Here is a 13,645-nt window from a genome sequence, read left to right on the forward strand (position 1 = left end):
TGTGAACGGAAGTTGTTCGTTTTTAACTTTTTAATAATTGATTGTGTATACTATCGTAACAAGTATATTTTATTTTATTCGATCTACGTTACGTTGAAGATATGTTAATTATTTCAACACGCAACGCAAAATGCTGCCTCAATATATTATATTACCTAACCTATTTCTTGTTTACAAAATTCTCGAAAATTCCGAGCCAAAAAAATTATCTCGAGACGAGATCGAGAAAATTTCTGTCTCGACTCGTTCTCGATGATGCCGAGACTCGCCCATCACTAGTAAAATTAAATGTAATCATTTGGAAAAGCAGCAACATTTAAAGAATTGCCAAGATTCGTTAATTTAATAAAAGACCTTCGGTGAGATATTTTATTGGACAACGATTAAAAAGAATTTTTAAAGATAATGAATTAATGTTATCTAACAAAATACTTTAGCTACGCAATTAGTTTGTCAATGAAATACGTTTTTAAAATGTTTATTTGGTGACATGGCTCTTGAAAAGGGTTTAAGTTAGAATAAAGGCATATAGCAGTATTTTTTTAAATAAAATTTATTTTAGAGTTTTCTGTACATAATTCTACAGCTGAAAGTGGTTATTTGATTTGATTAATATACAGGCCTACCTATAAATCATGTGCATATGCTAAAATTATTGGTTTAAAATAAATTTTTAAGAAAAATAGTTACAGGTAAGTAATGTTTTTTGTGATGATAGACCATCGATTTACATTATCCACCCTTTGAAAAAACCCTGCTCATAAAAGCAGATAGTGTAAATTTATTTAGTAAATATCCAGTCAAGTTCGCAATGAGAGCGGAGAAGTACAGTTAAGTGCATTAACGTCTTATAAAAAGGATAACTTATTTAAATTGCTTGCTCCTGTAATTGGTTTATGTTTTGTTGAAGTTTGAAATATTTCCACATTTCTTCGCAATAGTTCTTGGACACGAGTCAGTACATCAAGTACGTAAGTTTCGCCGTTGAGCAGAGTGATGCAAAACAAGATAAAGAAGATTGTAAGCAGGGATTTCAAATATGTTCAGCTAAGCCATAACACACAATTTGAAATTTATTTATAAGTAACCACGCCAAAATACACAGAATGAGACTCAACACAAATATGTTGACGTTACAAAATAACTCCTGTTACATTGCGTGATTGAACCCAAACTTAGTTATGGATATTCTACATGTGTAGGCCTACTACTATTTTCATATTTTGCAGGGAAAAAAGTTTCAAATACTTTTACAGTTGTTAAAGTTTTGTCCAATCTGCAAATTTATGTTACCAATACTGAGGGTCATATATATTGTTAAAACTCAAAAGTTACGACACCTCACGGCATTTGCAGTTCGTAATGCGTAGTTGTTGTAAGAACAAGTGATGCTTATTCTTTGAGGTACCTCAAAAGAGGAACGCTTATTCTTACATTTGACTACTAGGAATAAGTGAATACTGTTTAATATAATTTTAGGGTAAAAGGCAGGTTTAATAGCGGATAGGTTACTTAGAGCGCAAAGAGGGTAAAATAATATCCTGAAAAAGGCAATATCTTGCATTTGTTTTAAATCTGTCGTGTAAAATTTCAAAAAATAAATTTCCTAAAACAGGCTAGCCTCAGAGGCTTATTAAAATACGCTGTAATTTTATCGATAGCCCCAGATGTTACAATGCGCTTTCACATACACCTCACGTAATCTATAAAAACTTGATCTTTATGTGATTTATCCTATCCTTTTATTTATATTTTCATGTGGTTCACCACCACTTGCGTGTTGTGTGTCATTTATACCTACCTCTAAGTTTCGGTTGGTGTCTAAAAGTGTAATGTAAGCAAGTAGTCCCCCATATAGTTGTTGACTACTATGTATGGTAATTTAATGGTTATGTAAAGAACCGCCAGTTTCATTGTGAATAAACGAAGGGTCAGAAATGAAAAATGCCATGTTTTCGTAACTGACTACAGGGTGAAACATGGCACGGAATATATTTTTTTAAATATGTTTTTATGCAAGTTTTTAAATCGCTTCGTGAAATAAGTTTTGTACTAAAATTAATCTTCTGCAATTTTTCCGAATCATTGTATGTACAAAAATTCATATTAAACACTGTACACATATGATTGATTTGTTCAGTACGTCTCCAGCATTGAAAAAACAAGTTTAGAAATAAATCTTCATGAAAATATTTTTTATACATTAGGAAGCAGAAAATGTCGAATTGTTTTTTGGAATTATATTATCATATATAAGTTTTGCAAATTGTTTAACGGGCAGACGACCAGGTGCAACTAATTTTATAAATGAGGTTACCACGCATTAACAATCAATATCAGGCTATAGTCAACAAGGCAGAAAGTAATGTTCATCTGAAATGAAAGAAACACTTTCAAATTGTATGAAGCATTTAGATTGTTAAGATACATGTATAAATGAATTATCGACTTGACAAATTGTTTCGCAACTAAATTAAATAATTATATATTTTCATAAATGATTTAATTATTCACTGAATCCCATAACAAGTAATAAAAGATATCAAACATCAAATAGTTCTATGGCAGCATTTTTAATGATATTAAAATATAGCTCAGGTTATCTTTCGCTTCTGAATTCGTAAGGCATGCTAAAGTAATAAAACAGTTAATTAGGAGACAATGCAGTGTTTTAGAGTCATATCCCATTCGAGGTTTATGGCTGTGTGCCAGTCAAATTAAACAACAAAAAAATCATGGTTACAATGCAAGAATTCATGGAAACAAACAAATTTATTTATATAGTATAATGAGGCAAAAATGCCTTTTAATTGAATAGTAAAACACCCTTTTTTATGGAATGTAAAAAATTATTAAAACACGTGATTATCATAGAATTCTTGATAATACCAAATTGTTAAATGTAATGAAGTGCGCCTGAACTTATACGAGTACATGTACACACATTTATGTACATACATACTTTTAGATAACATTTTATGAACACAGGAACAATTAAAAAGATACTATTCGATTGAATAATCAACAAGACACACTGATTCACGGTCATAATCATTTCTAATATATCAAAATAAAAACTATCATTGACTGTAATTTTTCATATAATCGTAAGTCCTATGATGAAAATTCTTTAAAATTATCAGCAGTAAATTGATCAAACGTTCACAGATAATCAAGGATTTTTATAAATTTGGCATGCTGAAATTCACTATATATTAAGTAGTACATATTATGTGTAGAAATACATTTAATTAAATTCAAATTATACAAAGTAATTTCGGTTGAAAATTTTTAACGGACGACACATATACAACTGATTCACAACATTTACAAATAACCAACATTGTGTGTAATTCCTATGGAAAGCATAAGTTTGTAATGAATTAGGAGTAAAAATATTTTTGCGAGTTCATTTCAGGACAAGCTACACTTGAAACACGCCTACATTTTAGTTACTTTTGTTATTGTTTCGCTGTAATCTAGACAGACCCTGAACACATTTAAGCTAATAACACTTTTTGCACGGAATAACCGAGATAAACTATATGATTGTGTGAAAATGGAAAATGCTGAAGCAGTAAATGGAAACTGGCAGAAAATACGTACATATTCGTGTGGAGCATAGACGACCGGTCATTGTACCAGCGAATACTACCACTTAAAATGTCTTAAGCACACAACACTGTATATATGTTTTGTAAATAGCTTCGTGATTAATAATTTCCGGGATTCATATATGAGGCACTCTGAATATAAGTGATGTAAGTCCATAAAAACTATATTGATGTAAATTGGTCAAAAAATATTATGAACATAATCAATTGTGCTGAAATTTTGTGTAAAGTATTGTCATCTTGAGGCACAGTAATTCAAATATAGACTTGTCTCATAAGTCCTCTGAAAAATTAGCTTCCTAGCACCCATATTCAACAAAAATACAGATTTGTTATTTTTTTTTGGAGTTACACCACTTTCTTGTATTATGAGCGCCTCATATGTCGAAGTGATGATTTTTTATTCATGTTTACACGAAACATTACAGGTCATTTGAGTGTGCTGTAAATCGATGCCAATGCAGCCGATTTCATTTAAAATATATAGGTTATCTAATTTTTGTTACAGTTTGCCCAAAAATTGACAAAGCTGAGATAGCATTTCTTAGTGTCAAATTTTACATGTTGGACTGCTCCAGGTCGGCAGGTTTTCTCGAGAATCTCACATGCCACATCTCACTGGCTCTGAAGTCTTTGTTCACCCTTTAAACATTATTATTGTAATTTAATTAAAACTGTTAATCTTTAGTTTTGGAAATTTAATTTTAATGTTGAACCCTATATTAAGATTTGAAATTAATTTATCTAAATATTAATTAATTAAAATTTAATTAATCTATGTCAATGTTGTTCGACGTCATACAATAATTAGCACAATTGCACTGGCGTTATGTTAGCCATTGCGTTACTGTAGCCGCTTACCTTATAATTTTCAATAAATACCATGTAAAAATAAAAACAAATATGACAAAAATCTAAAATGCATACTGCTATTGCACAACAAACCCTTAAATAACACATATACAAGTCTCTTTTTCTCAAACTGTCCCCCCCCCCCCCTTACATTCCTCGGGCCTTATAAATGTTTCACCCTATTCCAACACTTACCTTCGTGCCATTGGCGCCAACTTTTGAGTTTGATTTTAGCGTGGAACTAAATGTTCAGATAACGTAATTACGTTAACTATCAAGGAAAGTGTGTTTTGCAAGAGGAAGTTGAAACTAATTATTTCTTACTCACATCATGGCCATTACTAGTTTTATTCTTATTATTATATCAATTTTTGAAACACAATCTTAACATAACAAATCGAAAAATTGTCTGTACACATTTATACAAATTGTATTTACAATATAACATATATTTAAAAAAAATCATGAAGATTTTGTTTTCGAATAAACAAAAATAAAGTATTTGGCAATTCGATTATGATCTCAAACGAAATGATAATGCATGTTGTGAAAATTAAATTGCATTACAAACAAAAGTTGCATGTAACTGAAAGCTCCGAGGTGAGCAGTTTGGTGACCAATTTGGTGACTTCTACTTCAAGTTATTTGCACAGTACTTTTGGCATGGGAGCTCGGAAGTGACAAGTATCGTCTCTACGCGCGGAGTCCTGACAAACGTATGTTTTTGTAATACGATTTTTTTTAGAAGCCATAGCAGAGAAGACAAACTAGTTTTATTGCTGACAGTGCGTACATAGAGTTCAATGAAGGTTTCCATTAGGTATACGTACATCTGAATTAATACGTGGGTTTTTAGTAACATCAACCTAAAAAGAAGTACTTTTTTTTTTTTTAGATATTTAAAGAGGTTGCAAAATCTTGTTTCTAATAAACGTGATGTCTTGAAACTAAAATACAGTCGTTAGTTAAAGTGATTTGTTAATAAACACATTAGGGGCAGGTTTATAGTTTCTAATAAAAGGACGGATTTATAACATATGCAACTCAATTTTCTGGTACGAAGGCTAGTCCTCGAAAGGAATAATGCTCGTCAACTCGCATTTCCAATGTTTTTGTACAACCAGTAGTTCATATTTCGTATTCGCTTTTTTATGGAAAGTCTTATCAGAAACTTAGTAAATATTTTAAAGCCAGCAATGAATTAGTGTATATTAAAAAGTATGCTGTTTAGTTTTATTACCCTTAGTCGCCTATGGGATAGTAACATAAAACGGAAAATAATAAATTTTACAAAGAAAATAACAGTGCTGCAGTCAGTGTTGTTAAGTAACGAATTACAAGTAATCGGATTACTTGTAACGATTACTTTTCAAGTAATTTATACTTGTAACGAATTACATTCAAAAAATGTAATTCGTACTTGTAATCGGAATACATAACATTAATTGTAATCGATACATTAAGGTAATCGATACTTTATATTTACTTGCCGTTACTTTTATTCTCGGAACGTATAATGAATACAATTAATAACAAGAAGATTTTACACTGTTGTATTAGTAAAGTTTATAATTTTACGCTTGTAGTGCTACGATCGTATGAACAACATCTATGATCAAAATTGAAGATCCATAGTGACTTGCAGTGTCTCCAACATTACCCTATCCTAAAATCTGATTTTTGAAAAATTAACACATCGCTACCGTCAAGTTGAGCGTCTTTTTAGTGTTGGTAAAGATGTTTTTGCCATCAAGAGAGGGAATCTATCTGATAAGAACTTTAAAATGCAATTGCCAATTGTTTCGTAAGGTCAATTCCCAAAATTTAAAGAGTGTTACTTTTATTACAGGTATGAAGTCTTTTGATGTTATTCAAGCAAGTTTGTACTCAAATAATAATTTAACTAAAGATAATAAATTTAATCATTACATAAAATCATTTTTTTAACAAAACATATATGTATGTATGTTTATTACTGTATCAAAGTATAAAAAAATTGAATCGTAGGTCAGTTTTAAAATGGTAGCGGAAAGTAATTGTAATTGTAATTTTACTGATTACTTCTATATAAAGTAATTTTTACTTGTAATTAGTTACATTATCACCACAGTAATTGTAATTGAGCCCAATTACTTTTTCCGAGTACTTTTAACAACACTGGCTGCAGTAAATCTGGTCATAACAATAAGTTAGTGTATAATACCGTTGGAATTTTTTTATAATCTACCTATTGCGGAGTTCCGCGAGTCACGACTTTAAGGAAATTTCACCATATTTCCTTCGATCATGGTCCCAAGACCCCAAAATTACCCCCCGTTGAGAAGTTTATATATATATATATATAAATATATATGCACACACATATATATACACACATATATGTGTGATATAACGAAATTTGTCCGCAAGGTTGCAGGCGTATTTAAGAACGGATCAAAAGGAAATTTCGTATACAAACTGTTTGGGTCCATATCTCGGTCAGGTTCAAAGATGAGCCGAATCGGTTTTACACTTTTCTGCTTCCAGTTCGTAAACAATTTTAGGGTAAAATATTATTTATCAGATTGAAGAATTGTAACTCAAATATTAATTCTATGATCTATTTTCAGTAAAGTCAACCCCCGACTATCTGCGGTAATGGCAAGACCAAGGGCCGCAATTAATAAATCTGATTAAAAAATGTAAAAAAAAAAAATAGTTTTTCTTGATTTGTTTCTTGGTAACTAAAAACTGCGGCAGAGTAATTCAATACTGCTGCGCAGTATCTAACACAACCAACCATCCAGTGAAGTGTAAACCTACCAACTTCATTGTCGCTCCTTGCCGTTAATATTAATGGTTAACACAGGCGTATACTTACTTCGCAAACTTTACTCAACAGTTGTAACAAAAATAATATAATTTAAATAAATTAAACATTTAATAGAAACATATTTAAAAGTTTGTTTTTCTCAAAATTTGCGTTCGGGGAAAATAGGGAGTTGAAATTTACTAATTATAGAATATACAAAAAAAACAGAATCAAAACACTGTGATTTTCTGTAGATTTTTCTAAGGAAAGTGTTGATTTACAGACTAGCAAGGCCGTTATGTTACTTTTCATCTAAAAAAAAAGTGTTTTCATCAAAATTATTTACAAATCCCTATTCAAAGCAGAATACATATGAATTTTTTTAGTACATACATAATACATAAATTCATGGAAAGTATTATTTTTTTGTTATTGTGATATTGGACATAGCAGAAAATATTGGACTTTAATTGATTAATAAAGTTCAATACAAGAAGAGTACGAAATATGGAAAGATAAACTTATCTTTTTAAGGCGTCCTTATGCGAGCAAAAATCAAATAAGACATTTTCAGAGACACTTTATTATAGCGACCTCTGTTCTTCTCGAATGCTGGACATTAAACAAATAATGTTTAGTGTGTAGCTACATAAATACGATATTCTTGCTAACGCTACAAAAGTTAGTTCGCGATGCTAACTACCACTGGAAACGCTGAAAACAGTAGATCATTTTTATGTGGTCGATACCTTTCTCTATTTACTATTTACAAATGGCTCTCTCACATTTCTTTAGTAAGATAAAAATAAAGGTATTTTATGTTATAGTTCTTCAAATTAATTTCCGTTACAATTTCATTAGAATATCTAAATAAAGTGGTATGAATGTAAAAAAATGAGACAGACTCCAGTTATAGAACAGCTCTTAATCGTTGTCAATATTATGTGATATGAGAAACATTGGCATCGCCATTTCACTGAAAATATTTTCATTACAAGTAACAGCTAGGTACACGAGAGAAAATGTATTCAATTTGTAATTAAGTTATATGATTTATGATTTTAAAATTCAATTTCCTTAGAACTGTTGTAAGATATTTAAATGATATGATGACATTACTCATGTCTGCTGAAGGAAAAATCTTAACGCAGATGTTTTTAGGAACGTCGTGACCTCAAAAAATGTCTCTGCTGCACTCTATGATTGACTCGAATAACTAAGCACTTCAAGAAACACGATGACGCCCGAAGTGCAAACACAGAGAAGTGAAGATAACAAAAAAATAATAATAATTACTTTTAGGCCAAGTGACGTTTAGGAGATATGACTTTTAGGGCAAATGACTTTTAGGTCAAATGACTTTTAGGGCAACTGACTTTTAGGCCAAGTGACTTTTAGGTCAAGTGACGTTTAGGAGATATGACTTTTAGGGCAACTGACGTTTAGGCCAAGTGACTTTTAGGTCAAGTGACGTTTAGGAGATATGACTTTTAGGTCAAGTGACGTTTAGGAGATATGACTTTTAGGTCAAGTGACGTTTAGGAGATATGACTTTTAGGGCAAATGACTTTTAGGTCAAGTGACTTTTAGGTCAAATGACTTTTAGGCCAAGTGACTTTTAGGTCAAGTGACGTTTAGGAGATATGACTTTTAGGGCAAATGACTTTTAGGTCAAATGACTTTTAGGTCAAATGACTGAAGGATTTTTTTAAAATTTTAGGTCAAGTGACGTTTAGGAGATATGACTTTTAGGTCAAATGACGCGCACCCTATCATAGAACTCAACAGACTTAGTCCTTAATCCTCTGACATTCTAATAGTAGATATCAAACTCCTTAATGTTTGGCGTTAGGACGTGAGATTAAAGTGCTCCTCCGGACACCAAGGATGCTGACGCACATACATTGGTTGATGCACGGCTAGGAGTGGGCCGTGGCTGAACGTTCGGCTCATCGTTAATTGTATCGTTATTTAGAATCTGTTCCTGGTGTAGTTTGCCGTAAAAGGGGCTTATCATACAGCCACTAGGCCAAAAAACAATGTTGTTTATCCTGTTGAAATCATTTTCAAGTACTGAAACATGGAATGATGCATAAGAATTATATTTGGTTCTCAGTTTAGTCACCTTGATTTGCGATAAATTTAATTCATTTGAGATATAGTCAATGATTTCTTTTTCCTGTACTCGAGGATCAAACCTGGTAACAAAAAGAGCCTTTGTTTTTAAGTAAGGTGGTTTTGAAATAGTTTTCAAAGATGTTGTGTTCCTGATGCCCACTTTCATTTGAGATTTTTTCTTTTCAGGTTCACGTTTCAATTCGTTGGTTGCAGTAATTCTTTTACTGGGTGCACGTTGCACCAGTGTAAAGTTGTCATTGTCAGCATGCTGCGTCATGCGGACTGAGCTCTTGACAGCGCGCGAGTAACGCTGAGTAGAAAGTAGGTCATCTGCAGATGTGACGTCACTGGAACCAGCAATGGACACGAACGCATCGGTAGCCTTGTTACTAGCAGGATTCGATAGTACCTGATTGTATGAAATACCCTGATTATTTTTTAGGTTTAAACTTTGCCTAAGATGAATCAGTTCTTGCTTAATTTCATGGGTTTCATTTCGTGCGTCAAGAAGAAGTGTTTTTAGCACTTGATTTTCACTACTCAGCTCATCTACTTTAACACAAACGGACTTTATCAATTTGAATAGTTCTTCCATGTTCATAACTTCAAGCTTTGTATTATCTGGCTTCAGGACTGCTGACGGTGGATGCTGATCCAGACATCCAGAAGTAAACGAAGACCGATTTTTGGTCGGAGATCTTATCATGTTCATGTGGTCAGCAGGAATTAAATCGGTAGCTGAAGCATCACTGAAAGATAATCCAAACCCCGGGAATTCGGGTTGATCTAGGAAAGACGACTCAATATTGATAACACATTTACATACACAACTATAGAATGATTATTACGAGCATAAACAAGGAGCGCGCGCACAAACACGACCGGTCTGCGTGAACACACGGCCGCAATTTAGTTTTTAAAACAGAATATATTGATGTTACTTTTTGACGTGACAGCATCTAATAAAACGATGAACGCCGGCTGCACGCATGAAAAAGTGTCCCGTTACGCACATTGTTCCGTTATGCTGTGTCCCATTACGCTCATTGTACGCTTGTGCCGCATCTATCTCTCTTCCACTCGACTGTTTATAAAGTGAAGTGAAAAGTTAATGTGGTTTTCATTGCTTATTACAACAATTTCGGAAATAAAGGTTAATTATTCTTGCATTTTAAAAATCTGATTACTAGTATAATTTCAAGTATTTATTCTTTTATTATTAAAATAAAAACGATTCAATTTTATTCATAAAGTATGCAATCATTTCATCAACGTTTTGTTATGACGTCACGTTGAGCTATCGTCCGTAAACCAACTTTACAGACAACCATTTTTTATTTAAATTCTGTTTTGTAATACTTAATGAATACTTATTTTGCCAAAATATTGTAATGCTAACCTGCTGCATTTCTGTGATAAAACAATTTATAGAATTTTGTCGAAGATAAATTCAGAATATAAATAAAACTGCAAGATTTTGTAGTTTAAGAGTAATTCAATAAGAGATGCTCAGATGCACAATGAAACAAATTAAATTAACTTTTCTGATCTATGCAGTTTAGTAGAAACTTTGTACACAAATTATGACATCCTTGAATTACATGATCTAACTTGCACTTTGTTGCTACATGTAACAAAAATTAGATTTTGGTGTTAAATGGTGTTTTGACATGCTTTTCGGTGTTATTTTGGTTTTACCGCAATTTAACACATCATCTTGTTCTTAGTAATAACAAAACCCTGTAAAAGTGGTAGGCATACATTTATTTGATAGCCTTTTAAGTCACACTACCATACATAAGAGGCTTCGAGACCTCCAAGATTATAGTGAGCTCTGCACCTCTGGAATACGCTCCGCACCTCTCCAGTACCCTCCGCATCAACTGAGTACACTCCGCACCAATAACTAGGAACATACTGTTTATTACGTAATTCAATTATTAATTGTTTTATAACTTTGAAGACAGTGCCAAATAAGATAACAGAGAGTGTATTATGAACACGTGATAGAACTGAAACTTCCCTGACACTTCAACCCTCAACTAATTATGCATACTTCATATCTCTTTGGCCTAATACCTATTCTCTATCCATCCTGTTCGCATTAGAAATGTTTCACGAAAATGTTGCATAATCGGCATTGAAATTTTAATCTCGTCGTGCCCAAAGAAATTTCAAGTACAATATAATTGTTATTGATAGTCACTAAATTTAAACTACTGTTTAAAATGAACTGTAATGATAGTTAACAGAAAAACAACCGTTCCTACGAGCATGGGCTCAGTGGTTGCTATGGTTTCCAGACTGTGTCCGGTATTTAGCTCTGTAGTCATTGCTTTAAGTGTCTATTTATGTTGGATGAGCGTGTTTGCGGTAAATAACGAATGCTATATATATCAAATAATATACAAAAAAAAAAGGTACATTTTTTAATGTTTAAAATTAAGTATTAATTTGATATATAACAATTTTTTGCTTTTTAGGGAGCTCTGTGTATATTGAAGTCCGTTACTTTTTATTAAATGTTTATTTTTCAATTTTTAATGATGGGTAGATCTTGTAAAGACACTTATCGAATAAGAAAATGATGGCTAGTAGTTAGATATTCTTATTACAAATTATTGTATTGAAAAGTGCATTATGTATCAGTCAAAAATGCTGTTTTGATGAAGTTAGTGTAATTTAATATTTAAGTGTCATATTTTTTTGAAAAATGAGCTATCTTTATAATAAACAAAGTTCACAAAATATAAAAACCATAACAACATCATCTTTTAAAAATGAAATTGGCCTAAAAATAAAACCATAAATTATTGTTCTTCAACAATGATGCAATGTAACACACGACGTTACGAGACAGTCGAATGGTGAAATTTGTCATATACATGTTTTGCTTGGTATTAAAAACATTTTTCTGAAATTACTTTGCCTATCTTGTTTTTCAAAAAAAAAAAAAAAAAAAAAAAACTCTCAGGTTATATTGATCATACTGTAATAAACATATTGCTTTAATTAAACCAGCAATTGACAAGAAAACAGGATATGTTCACTACGAGTGACCAGAATTGAAACTGCTGTTAAGGACACCTGGTGATACCTGTCAGAATCTTGCTCCATCATCTTCTGTGGAGTAGATCTCTCCTGAGCACTGGCCTCTTCAAGGAAGGAACGGTCAAGCAGACCTCCGTCAGGAACAAACTCCTCCACACTCGTGATTGGCTCTGGCAGGGCCTCCGACACCAAGCTGGGCCGCCTCTCCGCTGGAGGAAAACCTTGCCACTGTAGTAGACACCTACATGCACCATACTCCATAGATGATGAATGCTGTGCTCTTGAAAGTCAAAACTTTTTTTTTTCCACACTTTTCAAGAGAGCATGAAAAATGATACCAAACAATGATGTATCAACATCACCAGCTAAAAAAATGGGACTGCATGAAAGTGAAGTTCAGGAAAAAGTAACATCAATGTGTGTACAAAAAGAGATGGCGAAGTATATAGGTACTTTTAAGATAAATTAGAATGGAAGGCAGGGGAGAATTTACTAACCAGCAGCAACAATGTTACTGTAGGCATATTCACAGTCATGTTTTCCCCTGAGTTTAATAACAATTCTTAAATGCTTTATTTCACTTGCTGCCATTTTTTCCAATCACTTTCGAGGGTGTTTTGATACTTAAAGTATTTCACAGTTTTTGAGTGGTTAGGTTACACACATTTAGGCCAGGCACACAGAGAATGAGGCAATTTTTAATTTTGTCGTCTGAAAAAGAAGCTTTTTCTAAAGGATCACCAAATATTCTTAAGTTTTAATTAATAGGGCTCAGAAAAACAAATTTTAAGGAAATAAAAGACAAAAATGAATATTTTATATTATTAAAAAACAAGGTCTGCTTTAGTGTGTTTATAATTTAATAGTTAAAGACAGTTCTTTAATGTTAATTTTATTTGAGCAAATTCATTTGTAAAGTATTTTAATTGAAATTTCTTCAATATAGAGCTGGATCCAGATAGATTAGTATGTTTAGTACAGGAATACATATTTTTTACAATCCATATTTGAAGGAGGGTCCAGAAATAATTCATTTCAAGAACGTGGGAAGGTAAAACGTAACAAAAATAAGATGTTTAGCTGTTGCAAAGCAACGTGTTGTTATTGGTTAGTTAAGTTTTCTTTTGCACTATTTTAATACAACCCGATTCCCCATCATAAAGGTAATGCATCATTAATATAAATGATGGATGGGTTTACAAATTTTTGAGTTCAGTTG

The 13,645-nt window shown here is 32.2% G+C and overlaps 1 protein-coding gene across 4 annotated transcripts in view; it reads right to left on the reverse strand.

Moving 5' to 3' along the window:
* Positions 1–13,645, reverse strand: part of LOC134537917 (rab-like protein 6) — a 100,969-nt gene that overhangs the window by 52,676 nt on the left and 34,648 nt on the right. For all 4 annotated transcript variants that reach the window (XM_063378873.1, XM_063378877.1, XM_063378875.1 and 1 more), the window contains exon 8: positions 12,473–12,635. In XM_063378873.1, the coding sequence (XP_063234943.1) occupies positions 12,473–12,635 (163 nt within the window). The remainder of the gene's footprint in view (positions 1–12,472; positions 12,636–13,645) is intronic.

Source organism: Bacillus rossius, chromosome 12, assembly GCF_032445375.1.
Source record: "Bacillus rossius redtenbacheri isolate Brsri chromosome 12, Brsri_v3, whole genome shotgun sequence".
NCBI lineage: Eukaryota > Metazoa > Arthropoda > Insecta > Phasmatodea > Bacillidae > Bacillus > Bacillus rossius.